This window comes from Emydura macquarii, unplaced genomic scaffold, assembly GCF_026122565.2.
Source record: "Emydura macquarii macquarii isolate MOO-44397 ecotype Brisbane River unplaced genomic scaffold, CSIRO-AGI_Emac_v2 contig_480, whole genome shotgun sequence".
In the NCBI taxonomy this organism is placed as follows: Eukaryota; Metazoa; Chordata; order Testudines; family Chelidae; genus Emydura; species Emydura macquarii.
In genome coordinates this window covers 13,597,957-13,622,722 of record NW_027130617.1, presented here as the reverse complement: position 1 = coordinate 13,622,722, position 24,766 = coordinate 13,597,957, and the positions used below count along the sequence as shown (strand labels likewise).

General features: G+C 39.6%; 1 protein-coding gene across 3 annotated transcripts in view; it reads right to left on the bottom strand.

The window, feature by feature from the left end:
* The window catches only part of MCOLN2 (mucolipin TRP cation channel 2), a 33,285-nt gene that overhangs the window by 7,954 nt on the left and 565 nt on the right, over positions 1–24,766 (bottom strand). Inside the window, exons 1-11 of one of the 3 annotated variants that reach the window (XM_067538560.1) lie at positions 23,192–23,306; positions 19,694–19,853; positions 14,182–14,355; positions 9,638–9,791; positions 9,029–9,122; positions 8,844–8,940; positions 8,294–8,393; positions 4,619–4,734; positions 3,404–3,553; positions 595–696; positions 361–483 (exon numbers count right to left, since the gene is read on the bottom strand). In XM_067538560.1, the coding sequence (XP_067394661.1) occupies positions 361–483; positions 595–696; positions 3,404–3,553; positions 4,619–4,734; positions 8,294–8,393; positions 8,844–8,940; positions 9,029–9,122; positions 9,638–9,791; positions 14,182–14,355; positions 19,694–19,849 (1,266 nt within the window). In that variant the 5' untranslated portion in view covers positions 19,850–19,853; positions 23,192–23,306. Of the gene's footprint in view, positions 1–360; positions 484–594; positions 697–3,403; positions 3,554–4,618; positions 4,735–8,293; positions 8,394–8,843; positions 8,941–9,028; positions 9,123–9,637; positions 9,792–14,181; positions 14,356–19,693; positions 19,854–20,827; positions 21,159–23,191; positions 23,307–24,766 lie in introns of those variants that run through there. The other 2 variants (XM_067538561.1, XM_067538559.1) reach the window with 2 other exon arrangements.

Here is a 24,766-nt window from a genome sequence, read left to right as displayed (position 1 = left end):
TGCAGCAACATGGGGGTGAAAAGTGTTGTGCCCGGGCTATGTGAGAGCTCTCGCCATTGACAGCATTGCTGCAACCACACCAGCACTAGAACAACAGTGGCGGAATTTCTGAAAATCCTCAGTGTTTGTTTGCAGTAGTGTTTAGAAACGCAGTGAGATTTTAACATATAAAACTTAAAGCGATTCTTACGGCTCCATAATGAAGGTTGAGTTATGTTTTAAACTTAAAAAGCAGGTATATAACAACATGTATAATGTGACGAATACAGAACATCCTTTCTATACTCAGAGTAAGTGCTATAATTTGGGATGATTATAAATGTACATATAGAAGAGTTTAAAGGTGAAATACCTACATACCTTTTCATGATAAGGCCCTAACACAATCCAGCCACAGAATGTATAGCCAAGATAAATCATCCCAGCACAACAACAAAATCTTAGTACTTTGGGCAGTGATGCTTGCATTGTTAAAATGAGCACCTGCAAAGGGAGGGGGGGAAGGGGAGAGAAGAGGACAATACATACATTAAAGAAGTTTGAATAAAAACAACAGAACTAAAATAAATTGCAACTACTGACTATTTGACTCACGTTGTATGTCTGGAAATATCCTAAGTATCTGATGACTCCAACCCAAACAAATAAAGTTGATGTTCCAAGGAAGATGCTGCAAACATCGTAACTTGTGAGGTTCTGAGGAATGCAAAAAAAAGGAACAAGTGAGTGAAGTAACACCTATTAATAGGTATCTCAGTTTAAGACTATACAGGTAAAGGACGGTACATTGAAATTTTTTAGGTCATAGATTTTAAATTTCAGCAGCCTTAGTTTAATTCAAGCGGCTAATTGGCATAGCCAAATGAGAACACCAAGCCAACATGGTTGCTCAGGAGAGGTGCCTTACACAGAAAGGCACTGGAATTGTGGATAAGGACAAAGGTGCACAAGGGTATAAAAAAGTTTGCATGAAGTCTGCAAGCAATGTGTAATTGATTTGGCCTGTACTCAATCCTCCCAGCTCCCTGTGCAGTAGGACATTCTAGAGCAGTGTTTCTCAACCAAGGGTACACAAAGGTCTTCCGGGGGTACATCAACTCATTTAGATATTTGCCTAGTTTGACAATAGGCTACCAAAAAACCACAACACTAGTGAAGTCAGTACAAACTAAAATTTCATAGACAATTACTTGTTTATACTGTTCTATATGTTATACACTGAAATGTAAGTACAATATTTATATTCCAATCAATTTATTTTATAATTACATGGTAAAAATGAAAAACTAAGCAATTTTTCAGTAACAGTGTGCTGTGACACTTTTGTATTTTTATGTCTGATTTTGTAAGCAAATAGTTTTTAAGTGAGGTGAAACTTGGAGTACGCAAAACAAATCAGACTCCTGAAAGGGGTACAATAGTCTGTAAAGGTTGAGAACCACTGTTCTAGAGTGTAGGAAACCTGAGCCATTGGCCCATATTTTCCCTGAATGCCCTGATACACACAGATGGGTACATGGGATTACACAAATTCTGTCAAACTACGGTTGGGTTGTGAAAAAAAGCGACTGGGCACAGAAAACCGTGTTAATTGTAACAGAGTCAGATTAGAGGATCAAAGATTGGCAACTGACACTGTTACACTTGTAGTTTTGACAGTCCATATGAAAGTGGATTACAGCAGACACATTCCCACCACAAGCTGCTATTTGCAGACAGTTTAGGGGAGACTCCTGTTTGTTGAATGTTCCTTGATTTCCTTATTCAGAGCAGAGTCTAGGCAGTGTGTGACCATCAGATTTTAAAGGAAAGAACTATGGACAGCATTCATTAGCTAAACCCTTTGGGGACAGGAACCGCCTTATCATGCACATGGGGTGTGTACAGCGCCTACCACATTCAGCCCATGATCCATGAGCTGGACCAGTACATATGACTGCAAAAACTACTACTAAACAGCAGCAGTCTCAGGAATAGAAGCCAAATAAATGAGATGGAATGAGCTTCCAGATTCTACTGTAGCAAGAATGTTGTGGAGCAGCAGGTTGGGGCCAGTTCTCCTCAAGAGAGCGTAGGATCCTTTGGATGAATGCTACTGGAGCCCCACTCTGTTCAAAGAGCAACCCTTCTCTCTGTCCCGATGAGATGCATTGAACCATCCCTCTCTCCCTGAAAAAGCAGCTCCAACCTTGTGAGAATATCCTCTAACCACATGAGTTTACCCTCCCTGTCTCCCTCAAGCCTCACCATCAGACTCTCCTGGAGCAGAACCAGGTCTCTCCATTTCTTCCTCTACCTTCCTCCCAATCTGAGGGCTGTTGCTAAACTGCAGTAGGCGAGAGATTACTGACGAGGCTCATTCTGTGGCTACTACAACATCTTGATTAAGCACTTTTTAAAGAACACAAGTGAATGCTGTTTCCCCCCCACTCCTCCATTCATGTAGCTTTTTCCTTCAGCTTTGGTAGCAAGTTCTGTTGTACCTGTTTGGTACTTAACACTAGATGGCTTAATTTGCTGTGTCTTGCATTTAAGGGTGTTCTACATTGCCATCCTGTTTTATATGGCAAGTTTTATTTCTGCATGATTCTGTATCTTAAGGACAGATTCTTTGTGTGTGCTTATATTAAAGAGCATAGCTCGTTATACACACACCATTGACAAATATTATAGCTTCTGCATTCTTATTTATGTAATTTTACAGATGCAATATATGTATAAAAGTTTTGTAAATTCACTTTCCTTAAAATTATAAAGGAGGTCATTTTTTAAGATTATGACCTATACTGTATTCATTGTAAAAGATTTATTTTGTTTCCTGTTAACACTGAGGATGTAAATAATGTAAAGAAAATATTATGGGTTTTTGGTTTAATTTGAAGACTGGTTTTTTTTCTGTAGTTCTTATTTCTGTAAATGTAGTGAAAGAAGTGCTCAGGGTCAGCACTGTGCACGTGCGTGGAGGGTTATGCTAGGATGACAATTCAACACAACATACCGTAGGTGCCTTCCTGCCCTTGGCATTTGACTCAGGGATGCTGCTCACATGCCTTCCTTTTTGGCTGTTGAGCACCACAATTATGGCCATATAAAAAAAAAAAAAAGGGGGTTTGGTACTCAAGAGGAAAATGTGAGTTCCCAGAAGGAAGGAGCAGAAGACCCTCATGAGTTTGACTGAACCAAGTTGGTGCCACTGACAGAGAGAAAACTCATATTCTAGTGGTAACAGACTAGAAAGTATATTCCCCTCCACCTGTACCCATCCTATCAAAGGAAGACACACCAAACCAAACCACTGTGACAACACAATTAATTGGTCACAACTTTGGTTTTCCTTGCATTAGTCTAATTAAAAGCATGCTTAAAAACAAAGAAGACAATTTTAAGATGGGTTAACTCTGACCTTGGCTTTTATTTCCATTTTCATTATAGATCCAATGATTGTCATCACATCACTGATAATCACCAGGACATACCATCCATTTATAAACTCCAGACGATCAGCATGACAGACATGGCGTTTGTACTTTTCCAGGAAGAAATTCACAAATCTCTGTATTAAACATTTAGAGATTTGGTTACAGATCCTACTTTTCTCCAGAAAAAGAAAGCACATACAGGAACTCCAGTTCTTGAGTACTGCTCAAGTACAGTACTTGAGTTGGGTCTGTTGGAAGAATAGACCCTAGCAAATACTGTAGAAGTAATATGTGGGCAGTATTAGCAATACCAACAGAAAAAGTCAATAGAAAAGAATTATGGGACATTCAAATGCAACTCTGTAGAAGGCGACTGCTATCATTACTGCATTATTACCAACTTCACTTTCTGCATCCTGCATGCCAACGCACAGACTCTCTTGTGTCCCCTGCTGATGAGTCAGCACTGCTCTCTTTATTCATCAAAGCCTGACAGACCCTTTGCTGAACTATGTCCCATTACCTTTGTCCTTTTTTACAAAGACAATATTATTGATTAAGATAACTGTGTATCATGTATCCAGTGCTCTCTTCTCCCCTCCCGTGTGTTCACATTTAGGAACAGATTCCCCGATGTGTGGCAATATATCAGCGTGTCTCACATTTGTTGGGGAAGGAAGGGGCAACAACAAGAAACAAAAAGCATCAGGCCCTCTGTGCTTAGGACTTTACCCAGTGAACATTTAAATATCTGGATATTTCAGCCTTATAGGAAAAGAGTTCAGCACATTTGGATTTTGAGGATGTATGATTTATGCATCTTCAAACAAACAAGGATTTGAAGATTTGGGATGAAATTCGGCCCAAATGAAGTCAATGGCAAAAGTACATTGACTTCAGTGGGGCCAGAATTTCAACTTATGGATCTGAAATGAACTTATTTGTATTACAGTAGCAGGCAGATACTCCAACCAGGAGTGAGACTTCATTGTGTACTGTACAAGCATACAATATATTTAGGCTCTTTCATAGGTATCAAGTTGGATAGAACACGGGTACAATATACTTCTGAAGAGGCATTTTCCTGGAAAAGATTCACTATCTGATAATCCAAAACATATCACTGCTTAGTGGAACTAAAATAGGGAAAGTGAGTGAAAATATAAGCAGAGAGAAAAGGCAAACAATGTTATACTTACTTTTTGCAATTTTAGAGCAAGAATAATGGATCGTGTGCAGAGTATAAGGGAAGCAAAGCAACTGACGATGACAAATCCATCAAAAACCAAAATATACTGAGTGTTTTTCTGAACTACTATAAAAAAGTACAATAAAAAACAGTTAGATCTTCACATATTTCTTCTGGCACAGAATTCTTTTCATAAGCATTTGAAGACTAATGATAGAATAAAAGCTCTTTGCAAGTTTATGATGACAAATTTTCCAAAACTCACGATACCATCATCTCACTATAGAAATGAGTTATATAAAATATAATAAATACATATGAAGCATACTAGGAGCCTGCTGCATGTATATCTTTAATTCAAATCACTGGGGTACTACATGCAGAGGGTTTGGGGGACTGGGCCCTGAAAATGAAATGAATTTTTTCTTTTTAATCTATTTGAAATTAACAATTGATGTATAGGCCAAATTCTGCTCACACGCCAAGAGTAACCTTGCTATCTGATTGACTTAATTGAAGTTGCATAAGCAAGAGCAGAATTTGACCCATTGACAATGTTAACCAAAAGTCTTTTCACCAATGAAGACCCGCAATTAGAAGCCTCCATTTCACCTGTTGCAACTGAGAGCTGCTGTAGCAATTAGATGTAAGGGAACAGTATTCCATGCACAGCACTGGGGCTAAGGGTATGTACACAGTGATGGCGGCAAATTCACCGCTGTCAGATCGATTTTTCCAGATTGACTGAGCAGAAGTGAAGACCCGCTCAATCGATCCAGAAATCGATTCAGTAAAGCCACCTCCCCAAAAAGTGCAGCACTGCATTGACAGGTATGCATTTCCTGTCAGCACAACGTAGTGGAGACGGCGTGCAGAAGAGGATTTAGGAAGTTGACATAAGTTATGCAAGCTACATGGAGTAGCTTGCATAACTCCTGTTGACTGCCGCAGAATTTCACTAAGTATAGACCAAGCCTAAGTGGCAACCATCATCTGATCCAAAGGGATATTGAGTTCTTTGAACTTCGGTCTTTACAGGTAAGAAAAGAAGGGACTGATTTTCAATATCTGTATCCATATAGAGAATTAAAAATAGATTTTTACAAAAATCTAAGTATTCCGGTAAATTCAGAGCCTTAAAATAGCATTTGTAATAGTATTTAGTTCACAGTAAAACAAGTCAGTCATTTATAATGCAGGAGTACTTTAACTCAGTGTTTTCTGACTAACTATTTAATATGCAGGTAGGGTACAAAAAGTGGCCAATTGAGACACCATTATAAGAAGTGATCATCCCCCCGCCCCAATTATTTGGGTTCCAGTAGAACAGTACACAAATATGAGTTAACTCACAACACAAACACAAAAGTCACCAGTGAAGATTTGGCTAGGAGAACACAACATATTGTTCCTTAACCAGGATCTTCCATAGTACCCCACAAAGCTCTATCAACTATGCCACAGCCCTTTATAGTAATTGTGATGGCCACATTCACCAATGGTTGAGAAATAGATTTGTATTATTCTGTCATACTGAATCTCTCTCTGAAGGGAAGCCTTCAGTACTATTGTCACTTTCTAAAGCCATCAAACAAAGGCTTAAATGATAGAAGTACAATGTGGATGCCATTCTTTATTTGTATGGATCGTCAAAAGAACAAGCAGGGAAGAATCGCTGTGTTTCTGATAAAGTCTTTAAAGACATAACAACAGGCTTCACCAAGTCAAAAAGGAATTATTTTGAAATATAGGAGTAAAGGTGTCATAGGTGTTGGAGTTCTGGGTATTATGGGTTAAAAGACCAGACTAGCATTTCAATTTAATGTATAAAGCACATTCAACACAATAAGAAGGGTCAAAACCTACAAAAAAAAATTAAATTTCCCTTTTGGGCAGAGTCTTATTAAATCCATCACTATGTAGGTTAGCAAGGGACATTTATGTCATCTTGATAGTTTTATAAAAGGGAGTTAAGCATATCTGTTTCTTCATTAGAAGAGAGCAATGATTTGCTTAGACATTAATAATAATAAAAACACACATCACAAGTCTCAGTATCAACAAGATTTAACCAAACAGAGGTATTTCTATCTGTGCCTTTCTCCTCTAAACTCTTTTCACCCCTCCAGATAGGAAGTTGACGAGCTTCAGAAAAATATGAAACAAAAACCAAACAGGTTCTCAAGGTCTTGGGATCGGACGACACAGTAATGTTTACTGACAGTTTGAAAATATGTACATTGCTATGTGTTATGCTGCCTTGAACCCCGTGACATGACACAGTGGTTAAAATGAGTCAGTAGTCTCCAACATATCTGTTATTGTCGGAGAAGCAACAGACCATGGCCTAACTCCTTTTGTGCAATGCGTCTGCATGTGTTTCAAGATCACTACACAAGCAAGCAGGGTCAATTGCTTATTGCAACATGTGGACACAGGAGGACACAGAATAGATTCATAGGTGTTAACCTGTATGCCCCAATCCACTTGTCTGAAGTAGTGAAATGATGAAAATAACAGAGGGAATAAAAATCTTATACAATGTCCTGATCTATGCATCTGTGATCTTAGAAATAGCTAAGGAAGAATCACACACTTATTTAAATGTCAAGTAAAGCCAGTTTTTTCAAATATAGTTCTGTTCTTTAGTCCTAGTCTGAAACAGATCCTCAGGCTCATTTCTCCTAGTGCAATCCGTCTCTAAAGACAACGTAAACCTGTCCTTTAAGGATTTTCACTGCACTGTTTGACTAACCTCCTCAGAGAGCAGGGGGATGGCCTGGGTCTTTCTACACCCCTGTGATGCCTATATGTAGGAACAGCTTCTTGGGACCATAGGCAAACTGCTCTATTTCCTGGAGCTGTGGACTTCTTCAGATCATCCTCAAAATACAGGATCCATAAAAGTGGCTTAAGCTCAGCTACAGGGGAGGTTCTGGTTTGGGGTTATTAGGCTGCTACTTTTCACTATACTGGTGTTAAATAAAAGCAGGTCTAGCATTTTGTTACTGACATGGGAGAGGGAACAAACAGCAAACACCAATATTACACGTAGGAACAGGGTAACTAATTGGGACATGCTGCGAAAACTAGCATACTCAGAAAAATCAGCAGTTACAAAGGCAGTAACACACAGGCAGAAAATACGAGATTTGTTGAGACAAAGGCAGAGCCAGCAATAAAAGCCAGATCTCAACTCCCAGCCCACTGAGCTACAGCTACCAAAAATACAAACAGTGAGGGACAAATAGGACAAATGTTCACGTGTATTTGAAAGGTGTAAATATAAATGTGGTACATGGAAATGTAACTAGGAGGAAGTCAAAATCTGGAAGCATATAAAAAAGTATTTCCTAATGCTAATGTCTCTATCAGGGCAGGGATACAAGCCCCTGCTTGATCCATTTAAAAAGCACATTAGATAATACATTAAACATCATACTGCAAGGAGTACTCCTACGCATCATTTCCATCTGTAGCTTATATTATCCGATGGGCAGTACTGTCCTAGTGTCCAGGCATTTCAGTAACACTAAATGTTGACACTTTAGCCATTTATTTCTGAGTATAGACAGTTCACATTTGCATATGTGAATATATATATATTCAGAAGCAGAACAGAATATAGATTTACTGGAAACATCAGATTTTCACCATGCAGAGAGTGTATATGCACCATACTTACTAGATCCAGATATATGCCAGTCTTTGCATTCTTGAATATCAGCATCACTATCAAAATAAATTTTTACTTTACCACTGTGGGCTCTATTGTTGAAAGTAATCTGCAAACACAAGCATAAAGATTTATCATTTGATGAAAGCAAAACTAGCAAAATTAATAGTAAAAAAATACAGAGTCAAAGAACAGATTGATACCCACTAGTACTGCTTAATCTAGGTAACCTTTAAATAAAGTTATCATCATAGATTAATATACTTGGAAAAATACATCTGAAACAATATGCAAGTGCAAAAAACCCCAAAAAAACTTTTTACTTCTCATGAAGAACAAAACATTTACAAAATTTGAAGAGGAGAACCATGTTTGAGGAAAGTAAATAGTTACTTATTGTTACAAGAGGTCCCAAAATAATGCCCTCCTTAGGCATTCTGTTTCATTTACACCCAAGCAATCACTGGATTTCTTCCATTTTGCAGTCAGGATGCCAATAAGATATTTGCTGGACTTTAGAACACGTGTTTCCATGTGTATAAATCTGAAATGCACTTACAGTATTCTGAAAGGCGTAGCAGTCAGGCAGTTCTCTGGCATGAATTGTTTGTAGATCAATGCCTTTAAGTTTAAAGGAGATTTCAACTTGTATAAGCCTGTACAGTAAAAATAAAGGCAGTGAATTACATACAATATTTTCCATTATTTTCATGTGAATGGATGGGTCTTCAAAACTCACTTTACCTATAAAATTCGAAGTTGAAAAATGATGAATTTATCATCTTCAAGTCACCAGATTTCTTAGTGCCTAGCACCTGTGGCTCTAGGTGAATACAATCTATGGAAAACAAGATTTTACAAGTTTCATACAAAATGGCTATTTTACAAATCAAGTAAGGAAGAAACCGGAGGTAAACTGGATACTGGTGGACACACATGTAGGGCTCAATGTGGGCAGCTCCTTGTATCTGTCTGGAGCCGCACTGAGGTTAATGGGACCCTGAGAAGGCACAGGCATCTGACTAAGGAACAGCTCATAGGGTCAGGGCTGTAGGGCCCCAATTCTGATCAGTGGGATCATTTAGCACCTAAGTTAATGGAGGTTGATCGCATTCAATAACACTCAATGTGTGGTCTCTGATCAGCAGCTTCTCTCAGGCAGAAGGTCAACAGTTGTAAAGTACTAATTTCTAGGTGGACATTAAAGAATAAAACAGAGAAGTGGGTTAACACCCCTACATTAATGTATGATTGTCGTACAAATACAATACAAACTTGTTGATGATTTGCCATTGTAACATATAAAATGCCCATGGGAACCTAATTTTTTCAAAACATATAGCAGTATTGTACCTGTTTCAATGGCAATGTCTATGTTCAACGTATCATTGGAAGGAAGCATTGTGCCTTTCTTGTACTGTTGTTTACAGATCTGTAAGCCTGACATATCGTCTTCATCTTGTTCGTAACCAAGTGTACCCAGGGATACATTCTTTAATTGGCAGTACTAATTTAAAAATAAAACACACTTTTTCAGTTAACTTAATTATGTTCACATCAGCCTGGTCAAAGAATTAGATACCCATAAATGTTTTCTTTGCCCCCGCCCATTTAAATTTGCTTTTTTTCTGTAACCAATTTAATGCTCTTCAGTATCAGTTTTTCATACACACTTTGTACTTGTATAACAAATTTGATTCAAGGATCTCAAAATTAGTCAAGCCTCAACATCCCTACAAGGTAGGTGAATACAATTATACTGTACATGGACATGTCAAAGGTCACACAGTGAGTCAGTAGCAGGGTCTGAAGTAGACTCCAAGAGCCCAGGCCAATAGCAGACCGATGAGGAGGGAAGGACCTATGGCTCCTGGGCACTGGCCTGGGGGGGGGAGGAGGGGCACGCCGACTGGGCCCTTCAGACTTCTATCACGCGACGTGGGAGAAACGAAGCTGCAGATCAGCAGCACTGTGTGTGGGACTCCCAGGCTGCGGGAGTCTAAACAAGGGAGCTTTAAATGACAGGATGTTCCTGGGTGATAGTGCGTGTTTCACTGAGCCACTGCAGCAGCTCCCAGGCGGCCACGCCGACCCCGGCTCAAGCCTGCTGATGGCCAAGAGCTCCCACTGCTCCTCCTGGCCCCTCTGCCTCCGCTGAAATCAAAGCACGAAAAGTTGTTTTTTAATTACGAGCAATAGTCTGTTCAGTTTTTTTCCCTAGTCTTTTGTATTATTGTGATTTTCTGTGACTAAGTATTGCTACGAGATGGACGGGGGAGGAGGGGTCATGCAAACATTGGCCAACACTGATAGCAGGCCAGGCTAGTATAACCCAGTCAGACCCAACTCACATCACATTATTTTATTTATTTTCTGCCCATTAGTGGGACAAGGCTGAGGGAAGGAGCTGCTGCTTTGACTGCAAGATAGCAAAACCACACATTCACTAGACAACAAGCATCCACGGAGCATGCACAAAGCTCGGGCAGATTCCTGCCACAATAAAACCAAATGCAGGGGAGCTGATTTCTTCAGGCACGGAGAGATGGAACTGGAAAATTATACATTAAAAAAGAAAAACTGCTTTTGACTTGTAGTCAGCCACTAGTGAGTTCCAATATAATTTTTAAAACTAAAAATCTCAAATTAGGATTACAATTTGTTTACTAGGCTACAATAAAAGACAAACTCTCCCTAATAAACTCTTAGGCCATGACAGAAGACAATTGAAAACCCCACTCTCAGGGTCAAATTCTGTCCTGACTTAACTCCCATATACCTCCATTACTTTCAATAGGATTACATAGGAAGTAAGTTTAGGCAGAATTTATCCCATTTAAGATATCCTTCATTGCAATATCTAGGCACTTAGTTTTGTGGTCTTTATGCTCATCTTAATTTTCAATATTAATACAGCAAAGAGATTTATGCTGGTAGAGGAGATGAAATACAGAGCAGTATAGTCTAAAGGACAGTGCACTTGACTGGGAGTCAGATGATCTGGTTTCTATGCCTAGCTCTTCCACTGGCCTGCTGAGTGACCTTGGGCACTCCACTTATCTGTGCCACAGTTGATCCATCTGTAAAATGGGGATAGCAATACTGATCTCCTTTAAGACCTACTGATGAACAGTGCCATACAAGAGCTAAGTATTAATTAATTATTATTATTGTAGTAGTTATTGGGTTCAGCATTAATGGAATCTGGGGTCATGCTTTCCAGGCTGGTAAGGGAGCTAGAACATTGCTGAGATGAGTAACTGGGGACACAGCACTTCATATGATTCTTTAATATCCATACAGCTGAACTATCAAGTACCTTCGAAAGCAGCTGTTTGCCAACTCAACTAAACGACAGTGGCATTGCTCAAGAGACTCTCAATAGACAAGAAGTCTCTTAAACAGTAAAGAAAAACCACACTCCCATATAACACTAATTCACGTCCATCCAAGGCTGACAAAAACCACAATAAAGAGCACCTAGACCCCTCGCCAATAAGCCAATGCAATAATCAACATCCTTTGAAAAAAGTCTTCCTTCCTGTAAACATGCAGCAGACAAACCAAAGCTAAAAAACAAACCAAAAAAAATCCCACACCTAATAATTATTACCCCCATCCAACCTTCCATTTCTGAACAAGACAATTGAGATGCTGAAGAACCAACTAAGATTTCAGCTGACTTTTGACAACAGCCCAGATGCCTCCCAACCTGATGTTAGAACAGTAAGTATCACAGAGAGTCCCAGCCTCCTCCTTGCCACGGACAACACTGCGCACAGGTTATCACGGAATACTGCTGACGTGCTTGGACAGTTGGGTGTCAGCTGCAGCATAACTCAGTCCTCAAATGGTTGTTATGGACAACTGAATATTTACATGCAGAGCTCTCCTTTAAACATTCTCCACAAGGCTCTTTCCATCCTGCTATTCAATGTCTATTAAAGCCACCAGAAGAGACCATGGACTCAAAATCCAGTAACATACTAACACTACTCAGCTGTGCATCTTCCTTACGTTAAATGCAGACAGCACCATTTGCCAGCAGTCCCAGGACCCATGTGAGACCAATGCCTAGATTAAGATCAGATGAATGAAGGTAAGTCTAGGTAACAAAAACCATGCTAGTGGAAGAGAAAGATATGAGAAATTACTCAACACCATAACATCTCTACCTATCGAAGGCCTCTGTCCTCCAGTTGTCAAAATGGTATGCAGATTAGGGGTCCTCTGCCCTCCTCACTGTACCTGGACATCATCTCTAGCAATGGTTTCCCCCACACACACATACCCCTACAGCTGGCTGTGGTATTCAGCGGGCTGGGTATTCCTTAGGGATGAATACCCAGACATGGTGATCCATGAATTCATCACCTACAGGCTGGATCACTAGAACAGAACGACTCTGGGAGGGAAAGATAAGCTAAGCCAACCCCTTTTAAGGTCTCAGTTTGGACACCCACAATCATTGGCCTCTTTTTGATAATCTCGGCCATATACATATATGCCAGCCAACAAGTTGAAGTCACTCAATCAAAAGGGCTAAAGTCTGAAAACCTGAAAATCCCTAACAAACCTAAGCTACAGTGACTGGAAAAAGCTCCCCTATAAAATGTCTACATTTACAGACTATAGACGTCATGCAAAGAGACCTTTATATATGATGCCAGTATCGCATACTTGACTCCTGCTCGATGATATAAATCTACCATTTCACTAGTCTTCTAGCTGGGGCTTCAAATCAGCCTTAATGCCTACAAAAGAAGGAAGAAAGGAAGGAAGTAGTAAACCAAGAAGGAGAGATAAAAAGCAAAGAAAAATAGATTAAAAGTAAAATAGCAGCACAATTGAAGAAAATTCTAAAGGAGAACCAAGAACAGACACGTGCAAGTCAGCCACACTTCTACACAGTACAGACCAGATCCTCTGCCTCATTCTGCCTACTCTGTGCAGCAGAAACCGTGGATTTGCTCTGCTGAGAATTTTCCACAGCTTGGGGGATTTGCCAGGCGGCTAAGAGCTCTGCTGTGGGGGCATTCCACCAATTCCTGACTGCTTTAATGGCTGCATGTAGCCATGATCAAACTGCAAAATGCTGATCAGCCCTAAAGCTTCTCTAAATTGAGCTTCAATTAGACAAATGCCTATAGGTCTCAGAATTGGGAAGGCTCAAGTAAGGGTGACCTAAAGCCCCACACTTCTGGGCTGTACTAGGCCATAGAAGAAACTTGGCCCCGATGTGATTTTTTTAAAACAAGAAAAGACTGCCATTTCTTATTTTCTACAGAAGTATAATCATTTTTTCCATCATTTTCTATTTTATGTGCCTGTGAACACAAACTCTTTGCTGGAATTTTTTCCTTCCGGTTTTTTTATTTTAAATTTTTTAGAAAATTTCTTTAAAGGGAGTTGTTTATCATATTATTCAAATTCCTTTTAAAATACCATATAAAAACTTAAGGCTGGTGCCCTGATATTCCTGGAAATACTGCCCTGCCATGTTGAGATTTCTGGCAATCATGCTACAAAGCTGTGATTCACTACAGCTGTAAGCATGAATTTTTGGAATGTATCTATATTCAGGCCCATTTCTACTGAAAGTAAAACCTAAGTCATCTGCTACAGAAAGTTTGGAAGTCAATCTAATATGAACAACTTTAGTGTTTGTTCTGTGACTAATAAATAGTAAAAAAAAATGAAGATTAAGCATAAACATGAAAATAAACATTGAGTGAAACTTAACTTTGACTGTTTATTTTATCAGATGACCAGTTAGGATATTTGCAATCTGAATGAAACTATCCAGAACAGAAAATGAAAACCAAACATCTTACTGGCTAGGACTTTTAAGTAGTACTAATGTTTATTATACATAGACACACACACAAAACACTTACCTGATTAATAGCGAAAAAAATACTGTCATAAACATCCTGCTGTGTGTATACACTGCAACTATAATCATCTTCATCAACCCCTGAATAGCCTTTCAGAAATAGGTGCTTAAAAGCAACAGTGTTCTCCTCTTTGAAGGAAACCACCAACTGGTTACTCAAACCAAAAAGGATAAGCTAAAAATAAAAGTTAAAAATTCAAGTCAGAATACTGTTCCATTATTAACATACTGATGATAGTAACGCAGTGATTTATATCTTCGAGTTATAAGTAAGTAAGAAGTTTCAGTCCTGTGTCAGTATCAGGTTTTTTGTTTTTTTTTTAAATAAAAGAAAACACCCCCACCCCCACCATGTAAGTTAATATTACAACATAAGATCACAAAAGAATAAGCCAGAATAAAGGATCTCTTTAGCCAAAGCCTGGAAAACAAAATCCCATTTTCCATAAACTGATGCAAGCTGAAAACAAGGGAATGAAAAATACAGTTTACTTCACTGATATGCAGGCCATGAAATACTGAAACTCCTATTATTTTATTTTGGAGCTTAGCCTTTTGATGTCATAATCATTAACAAATACAGCCCCGGACAGCATTTTCACTTCTCTGAACTATATGAACAGTAATTTTTATTCGTAATGCAAGTTTTTAAAATTATTTGAACCATCAAAGCTAAGAATTTTCTGTTGAAAATGCAAAAGCAATGAATTGACCTCATGTTCTCCTTGAGTAGGAAGTAAGTCATTCAAATTTAAGAAATCATTTTGAATTAAGAGCTTTAATTATTAAAGCACAATTACAGTAAATAAAGTTGACTACAAAGAACAAAATGGGGTCTGAAGTTCATCACACAAACACTTCCTTATGAAATCTGCTTTGTTTTTTCTAACTGCCAACTCATCCTGAGAGCTGAATGTCAAGCTGTGTTCTTTCTGTCTCTGACATTGCAGAAACTTTATTACATGTAATTAGAATTTAGCTGCCAGTTTTGTTGATGATGTAAGAGGCAGAATAAAATCCAGTCCACTAACCCATAGCAATGCAAAGCCTTTATAAGTAAAATTAGATTTGTTTTTGTCTGGAATGTAAGAAAAGTCTGAATGCACATGTGAATAAAGCAAAAACTAGCCATTTTTACTGTGCCAGTTTCCTGACTACAATCACACTTTAAGATCCTCTTTAAAAACAATTTTCATAAGAAAAATGTAAGTGGTTTCCCTCCACATACATTTTGGTATGAAAGAAGAACAGTGTAAGGTAACTGATAGCTCACAGTGAAAGAGCAGAAAAAGGAGACAACAAGAGAAGGAACCTGGAGCTTGAAAAATAAACTCACCTACTTGTTAGTGGCAAATAAGAAGTGTTTGGACCCATCTTTTTCTGCATTATCTAACCTTTCACTGAAAAAAGTACTAGCCTGTATGTTTCTGAAGACAGAACTGCATTAAGGAAGCTGTCTTCCTGAGCTTACAGACAGCTCTAGTTTGTCTGCTGTGGAACACTGCACCAGAATGAAACAAAAATATTTAGAACCCCATGGGCAGCATTGAAAATGACAAGAATGATCTTAATACCATGCAGGTGCTGCTTGGGAAACCTGGGATTAGCAGCAAAGGTAAGTGCAGAAGTTGTTCACTGGGATTTATGTAGACTAGCAGAGATTCCCCATATCCCTGCCATAACTCAGAGGCCAATTCATAAATGGAGGAGCATAAATGGGTCTAAGCAGAGATCCCAAGTGACAGGATTCCCAGCACTCTCCGCAAACCCAACACCAAACCCCGGGTCGCATCAGAGCATCGTCTCTCCCTCCCTAGTTTTCATCTCATCTCCAATTAAAAGGTTTAGTTCTTTGGCTAGTCCATGTATAAGTTTTCAAGATCTGCAAGAAATCAATAGAACTAGGCAGAAGAGAGAGAGTACAAAGAAATCCCCACTAAAAGGTAAGCAAACCCCTATTCTTGTTGCCAGCATTAACGGTATGTGAAATCTTTATTACTGCCTGGCAGGGTCTCTTTAAATATAAAAATAAAATTTATTCTTTTTTTCTCTAGTGAGTACTTTCTTGTCTTTCCTAGACAGAAACTAGCTGTCTCTGTGCTAAATGAGTACACAAAGCAATGCTATTCACAGTGAACTATTTATGTGATGTGGCAGGTTGCAGCCACAATGACCAGAATAGGGGATTCCAGGTCATCAGTGCCTGGTTGTATCTACGCAGCCCTTAGAACAAGCATTGAATTCTAGCCAAAAAGGTTGCAAGATTCTTCAGGAGATTTAGCAGAAGTTTAGAACAGCTACTTAGATGCTCTTTGGAGTGCAAAGCTGTTAATGAAGTCTTATGAATGAATTCATGGCAACTTCTAGCTAATATCAGTAAATTACAGCCTTTCCCTGAGTACTGCAAGGAAAGAAAGGCTTAGTCAGTTTGCAATGACTGGAGGGAGGGGAAAAGCCATGTGGTATCATTCGGGGGCCCTAGCACAAATTTGGACTAAAATATACTTAGACAGAAGCCAGTTCTGCAATCCAGGAGAGAAAGGACAAATTGCCTTCACTTTACCATATGCAAGAAGGCACACCAATTAACAGGCTTAACATACAGAAACTCAGTGGTTTCACATCAGAGACAGACAGCAAACTGACAGGGACAATTCAGTAAGAATAAGTATACCAGTCACCCGTAGGGAGCTTGGCCTCACTCCAAAACTCAAGGATGCTCATTAGGACCTGCCCACATGCCTGTTACAAGAGTTCAAGATGGCCCCCTTTACACAGCAATGTACTTCTCTTCAATGATTCTGTTGCTTCTGCACCCTGGCTACACAATCAGCTGTTGAACAAGGACCAGAAGTGACAGCCATTCCATTGCATTGCAGAAAGGCACCAAAAAAGCCCAGATACCTGACTTAGCTGGTGGCCTCAGAAAGCAGAACAGTACTGCATCTCTGCTGCCCAAGGAGTGTCAGGCCCAACACACAGACCAAGCAGAGTAGAGACTGGGACAGCAATCCAGAAGTTTAATCGCCAGCCCAGGCACTATGGATGGTCTTTGAGTGGTGGTGAAGGGCATGGGATGGGTTAGGATGAACTTTGAAGCTTATGTTCCCTCATTGCACTCATCATTAAGCCCCTATGTACAAAAGCTAGAGGGTAGTGTAATAAGCTGGGTCTCCCAGAACTGGACAATGGGGAGGAAAAAAAAACTTTCACTAACAGCTCAGTAGAATCAAGCCAGCAATATTAGCAACTTCTTAGCTTGTGATAATATTCTGAAAGAAACCCTGATGGAATTGGTATCATCATGGCTGTGCCCATAGTGGTCTTCCCCACCCCACCTCACCCAAAGAAGTCCTACCCACTGTTCTCAACAGCAGTGAAGCTTCAACAGCAATTGTGGAAGCACTGGTGCAAACAAGACTTCAGTTACCAGTGGCATTTTAGCCAGTCTCGTCTAGACAACATAGTAGTTAGAAGGCCAACCATTGTCTGGAGCTCTGGCTACGTTAGTGCTTCCTCCACTGCTACTCCTGCACTCCTTAATGAAAACAGCAATGGTTGAGAAACTTTTTCTAAGAAAGGCTGAGATCACCCTCTCTGGCTAGAAGCGGGTTGGGAGGATATTAGCCAGAGGTAATATCTGGGGATACTGCTTAATTCCAGCAGGTCTATTAATTGCAGACATTGACCTCTGCAGCTGAGTGCATGTTTCTGAGCTATATGTTTAACGGCACTTAGTTAAATCTCACACTTGAGATTCCTGTATTCTAGAGAGCTAAACAAACCAGCATTTCCATTTTACGTTTCTGCTTTTCTTCATACATCTTTCTACAAACTACTAGCAAACAACTGTATGCAAGTAGTAGTAGTATTACTCTAGAGTGGTGTTTTTCAATCGGGGGGTCCACAGACTAAATAAGATTTCCAAAGGGGTCCACACCTCCATTTGAAATTTTTTAGGGGTCTGCAAATGAAAAAAAGTTGAAAACAACCACTGCTCTAGCACTCTTCACTGATTTGACTGTGTATCCAATTTAATGCACTGGCTGTAATCCATCACTTGGGGACAGAGAGTGGCTCAGGATTTTAATATCCCAGTCAACAATATGCTCGCCAATCAGAAGAGTATTTGCAAATACAAACCAAACATTCAGAGTTGTGGATTACATTAATAATGCAGGCTCTGCAGTTGCTGGAACTCTGGTGACAATACCAATATGTTGGCCTCTTGGAGGAGACGGGGGACGTATGTGCAGAGGAAAACAGAGGACACAAATGCAGCACTGTCAATAAAGCCAAGTATTTCAGAACCATATGATCTATGATGGGGTGATAGTTTTTTTTTCCCCTAAATCAGTCTTGAAACAACTGTTTTTGGCAGTATCTGACCTTCAATTTCACTGTTAATCTTTCACTGAAACTGCTCCAGTTAGCACCAAAGTGGTGATCAAAGAACATTTAGGAGTTTAGTTTATATTATCATTTCCTCCCACTACAACTACTCCTACTCTTTTTAGAGCAGTGGTTCCCAACCTGTGGCCTGGGAGCCAAAAGTAGCCTGTGGGGTCTTTCAAAGTGCCGCACGGTGCCCGTCCTGCTGGCTGCAGAAGGGAGCTGCTGCCTAAGGACCCAGGTGGAGCACACTGACGCAGGGCTACAAGACCGGGTGCAGGTTCCTTGCTACAGCTAAGGGGACAAGAAAGCAGTGTTCCCCTCTCCCTGGCTGCTGCAGGGAGCACAGCAAAGTGCTCCTCTTGGGTCCATAGGTGCTGGGGTCCCTGCTGGAGCCAGAGGGAGGGGAGCACTGATTTCCCATCCACCTGACTGCAGAAAGGAGCCACTGCCTAGGGACCCAGTTGGAGTGCACAGGCTACAGGAAATTTGCAGTTTCCCTGCTGCAGCCAGGGGGACAGGAGATGAGTAAGGAGGCAGCTCTTCCCTGAACTCTTTCATCTGGCTGCAATAGGGAGAATGGAGGGAGTGAGGGAGACACACTGCTGCTGGAGCAGCCAGGGCCTACCATGCTTGAGGAGAGGCAGGAGTCTAAAAATCAGTGCCTCATGGTTTGGCCTGCACTTATCAGGCCACCCACCGTGACTTCGCCGCCAGTCTATGTGCTTCAGTGTGTAGTGACAGTCACTCACCTTCACTAGTGCTTTGTCTGTGAGTGTGTGACATACTATGAGTAAGTTGTAGGTGTAAAATAGTTAATGTAATAATGAGCACAGTAGCATCAAAATGTTTACTTTAATATGTAGTCCTTAATAGTGTATACATCAGTTCATTTTTTATGAGTTGATAGACAGGTGGCCCTTCAGGGTTGTAAAAATGATATTTGTGGCCCTCAAGCCAAAAAAGGTTGGGAATTACTGTTTTAGAGTGCTCTTTCCTCACCTCTGATCTGAATTATTCCAGGAAGGAAGGTTAGATAGTAAAAGAATAACCAAAGGACAGCAACACATCAAGACCGTAGATTTGTTGCTCCACCTACATTATATATTTTATATTCTTACCTGCGTGGTAACCATAACTATCTTCAGAATCTGCAAACCCAGTTTCCATGGGATTTGACGTCTGGCTCTGTATTTTTCACATGGATTCATAAAGTAAAACTTCAAATCCTCCTTTAGGGCATCCTCTTCTAGGTCTGAATCTGGTTGAGCCATCATACTTCTGCCATAAATAATATATTAATTTGAAACTCACAAGATGTCTTGGCAGAAACTTTCCATATATTACAGATTCATCTCACAGATCTCTGTTTAACTTAAAAATTTCATTCCAGTTTGTACAGCCCTCTTACTAGTAAAACAGAAGAAACATTCTTCTATTACAGTGTAGTTACCAAACCATTTCATCACACTATGCTATCCCAACTGAACATCTCAAAACAGCATTTAAATGACTATTCTCCAAAATACCTCCACCCAATGAAAGGAATGTGTATCCACTATACATATCAATAAGCAGTTTTTAGAAATATCTATTCATTAAATCTAAACATTTTGAAGCCTTTTGTTTATATAAAACCACACTCTTCCTTTACCCTTAAAATGCCACAAAAAAGTACTCAGAGGCTAAAGATCTAGGCTTTGAAGCGCACTGACAAGGCAGTGTGGGAAAACCTGCATTTTCACTTCCTGTAAATGAGTGTATTTTTAGTGTACAGGTCCATCAGTGAGGCATTTTTGACAAGCAATAAATTCACTGTAAAAACCAAACATCTCATGTTTTAAGTTTAAACAAACAGGATGTACATATTCAGTTTACGTCAGTTTCTAGAAGTGGAGTGAAAAAAAATTAGAAACTTTTCCTTCTATTTCTCCTCTCACACTTTCTTGCCTGTATTTCAAATGAAGAAGGGCTGATTTCCTGTTCAAGTCTTGAAGATCTGGACTGAACTTGTACATTCTTTTCCCTAATTTAAGACAATTTCATTTGAAAATAGTTATAAAAATGTAACTTGTTCTCTTTCTTCCATTAGACTTTCAGAAAAATATTTCCAATATCCAGAGTTATATATCAGGATAGCAGTTTCCCAGTTTTGGTTGACACTTGAAAATATACATTTAAAGTTTTCAAACATGCATTCATTCATATCTGATATTCATTTGACCTAGTCTATGCTCAGTATATAGTGTACTTACGGTTCTGAACTCTACGATGTACTGTATGTTGCATGAAGTGTAACCCCATGAAGCTCATGTGATTTGCAGAACCAACCCTCTTCTCATAAAAACAAGAGTGCATAAGTAATTTTCAAGACCCTAGAAGAGCAGTACAGTACCACTCCCAGCTAAGTACGTAAAAACAGTTTTTAATCACTGAAGCCCAAAGGTTGTGTGTATTACACAGTGACTGCTTTTATGGTTCAATAAAAAAGGTGTGTGGGAGGAACAGGGGAAGAAGTCCAATAGAATTACAAAAACGCCAAGAAAGTTTCAGAAAAATCAGGGTGAAAAATTAAAATCAGAAAAACTAATTTTAAAGTTTCCCTAAGTAAAACAAGGCATCAAACTGGGCTAGTTTTCACCATGTTAGAAAAGTGGTTAAAGGGAAAAATCAACATGAAAACACACATTTCTGCCTGAAAAAGTATACCTAGTGTAATTACAAGTAACACCTAAAGATTGCTTTTAGATATAGTAATTAGGGGAAAAAATTGTTTTTTTCAGTTTGACAGCACTCTGTATATAGTCAGTTATTAAAAAGAGCCTTATAAACATCAACAGGATATATTTTCAATTAATATTTCTTTAAAACTTCAGGACATACTATTTGGAGATAGCTGAATGTAAAACAAAACAAAAAACCCTATTTTTAAAAAAATTCAGGCTGACTAATAATAGCACTTTCACTCTTTTGCAGCCCTTTCCACCCAATAATCCTTAGCCCTAATCATTACAGATTTCTACTGATACAGACAATTGATAAGGGAAGCTGAAAGTATTTCCTAACTGCTGGTTTATAACATTAAGGAAAATAACAAGGAAGTCTTCAAAATACATCAGGAACAGATGAAATCATAGCAATGGCACAGGTCCAATACTAGATAAAGATGGTAAATTTGTCTATCATGATGAAGAAAAGGCAGACATATTCAATATGCATTCCTACTCTGTATTTTGAAAAAAGCATGATGAAGTATTCATATATTACAGTGTTAGTGAAATACTTACTAGGGAGGATGTTATACAGTAGATGTTATAATTACATGTTTTTAAGTGTTCATGACTGGGTAATTAGCACCCAAGAGTATTAAAAGAATTGGCTGAAGAGCTCACTGAAACATTAATGTTAATTTTTTTTAAATGAGCTTAGAAGCAATGAGGAAATTCCACAGAACTGGAAAAAGTTAATCTCATACCAATATTTACAAAGGGAATGGATGCTGATCCTAGGCAAAATCTTAGAATGACAGATACAGAATGCAATTAATAAAGAATTAATTTTTTTTTTAAGATCACAAATTTGGTTGATAAAAGTAACCATGTTGACATTATATACTTAGACTTCTGAAAGGCATTTGACTTAGTCCGACATGATTACAGATAAAAAAATAGCACTATGCAAAAATCAGTAAAGACCATGGATTAAAATTGGTTAATCATACTATGGAGGGTGCTTTTAATGAGGTTTCACAGGGATCTCCATTCTTAGCCCACTATTATCCAATATCTTTATCAATTATGTTGGAGACATGAAATCACTGCTGAAATTTGTACATGACACAAAAATTGATGGAATGGTAAATAATGATGGGGACAGGTCAAAAATATAGACTGGCCTCAATCGCTTGCTAAGGTGGTCTCATTTGAACAACATGCATTTTAATACAGCCAAAATCAAGGTCATATCTACATACAAAGAGATTTTGCTCAAAGTCTCACAGGTAGTTCTGCATCAGGCCTTGTCTACAGTAGCACTTATGTCAGCAAAACTTTGTTGCTCTGGGGTGTGAAAAACCACATACACCCCTGAGCAACATAACTTCTGCCAGCCTAAGTGCTCGTATGCACAGCACTACGTCTGTGGGAGACATTCTCCCACCGACATAGCTACCACCATTAATTCAGCTGGTTTTAATATGTCGACAGGAGAGCTCTCTCCTGTTGACATAACGTGGCTATATGAGTTCTTATGCTGGCAAAACTTATGTTGCTCAGAGGTGTGTGATTTTTGTACAGCCCTGAGCAACAAACGTTTTGCTGACATAAGTGCTAATGTAGACAAGGCCTCAGTCAGAAATAAAACTCATGTCTCCTGTTTTCTACCCTTATGTTTCAACATGACTGTCCTCTTGTTATTAAATACTGCCATGCTAAGAAGTACTGTGCTTAGTGACTTTAACACCCTCCTCCCCCCCCCCCCCCACACACACACATATCATGGGTCAGTCTAGCACAAATAGATTTGTCAACATTACAAAATTTTACCATGTTCAAACACAATTATGAAAAATGTAGATACGCTTACAGGATGCTAACTATAACAACAGTGATTACACCTACCTCTTCTATAGCACTTTTCATCAATACATCTGGGGAAATTGACACACAGAGATGAAGTGTCCATGACTGAATGGTTAGTTTCATCCAAGGTAAATCAGGTTCAATGACAGATAACTGTGATTAAATGCAGCTAGTCACTATTTCCCCTGATCTAGGAAGGCCGCTCAGTCAGTCACTATTGTATCAAATAATTCAACTTTTCTCAGTCATGTTTGAACACGATAACATGTTACAATGTAGACAAGCTCAGCCTGGACAGTTGCAGACAACTGTATCAATCTGAGATCACCCTTGCCAGGATCCAAGAATGGGTTTTGGACACAATTGTAATATGGTCCGTAACGGTGTTGCATGAACATAAGGAACGTTTCACCTTTTTCAAAAATGTTAGCTGGAAGTTTTAAAGACAGTGTGACAAAACCTGGGGAAGATGGGGCCTAAGCTAATTGCAGTTTTAATGTCTGCAGAATAAAACAGAAGTGTCTCGAGACACATTGTCACACTTTAATTAGCTTGCTTTAACCCTCTGTCACTGTATATTTGACCCTAAATAGTGAAAAAAACTGAACTACTGTGAACATCCTCCTGGAAGAGGAATTACTGGATCCAAAGGTTCCTGTGGCTGTGCATTAGCAACACAGACACAGAGGTGGCCACCTATCTCATGACTGAAAATATTACACTCAAAGACACAAACTCTGTTCTTCAGTGTTAGAGAAAACAGTGGTTTCCACCAAGCCCCAAATAAGTACCTAACACAGCACTGGCTGGTCTTCTCAACCACAAATGAGAAGCTGCTTTGAGCTGAATCTTGCAGCAATACAACCATGGGTAAGGGCCATGGGACTGAGCCTGGATGGATGCAGTATATGGAAGCAAACAATGCAATGGGCAGAGCTGCTCTAGCAGAAGCCATACACTGTTTAAGGAAAGAAATTTAACACACTAGGTTAAAAATAAACGGGGTGAAAACTTTTGTTGTTGTTACTGCTGCCGTTTAGTTGCAATTCCTAGACCATTAAAAGCCCTTTGCATTGCTCCTAACTTTCTGTCTTTCGGAGAATTTCAAATGCCTTGGGCTGCCCAGAGAAATAAATGTCAGAGCACCTAGCCAGCTCCAGGGGACTTGTGTCATCTGCAGGCTGAGGGCTTGATTCCGATCTCTCGCGCACGTTTCTTGAGCTGGTTCCAAACTGCCTTACAACAGCACAAGTGACAGAAAAGCCAGGCCCACGGTCCCGCAAAATGCCAATTAAAATATATCCACCCACCCCGCAAAACATCCACTTAAAGATAATTGCTTTATCCCCGCTACTAGCACTACTTGGGGTTACAAAAGCCACACAGGTTTCGTTTCTCCTCCCTTTCGCGTTTCCTTTACTAGCAGCAGCACGTTCAGCTGGTGACAGCGAAACTTGGGACGTTGCAAGGGGCTCCCACGTCCCGGGAGCAGCGCCAGAGCAAACACCAGCAGCCTGCTCGGGTTTGTTCCGCGAGCCCCAGGCACTGGGCGGGGAAGGGGGAGGAGGGAAGCTGCGGGGCTGGGGGGGATTTTAAAGCCTGAACCTCCGACCT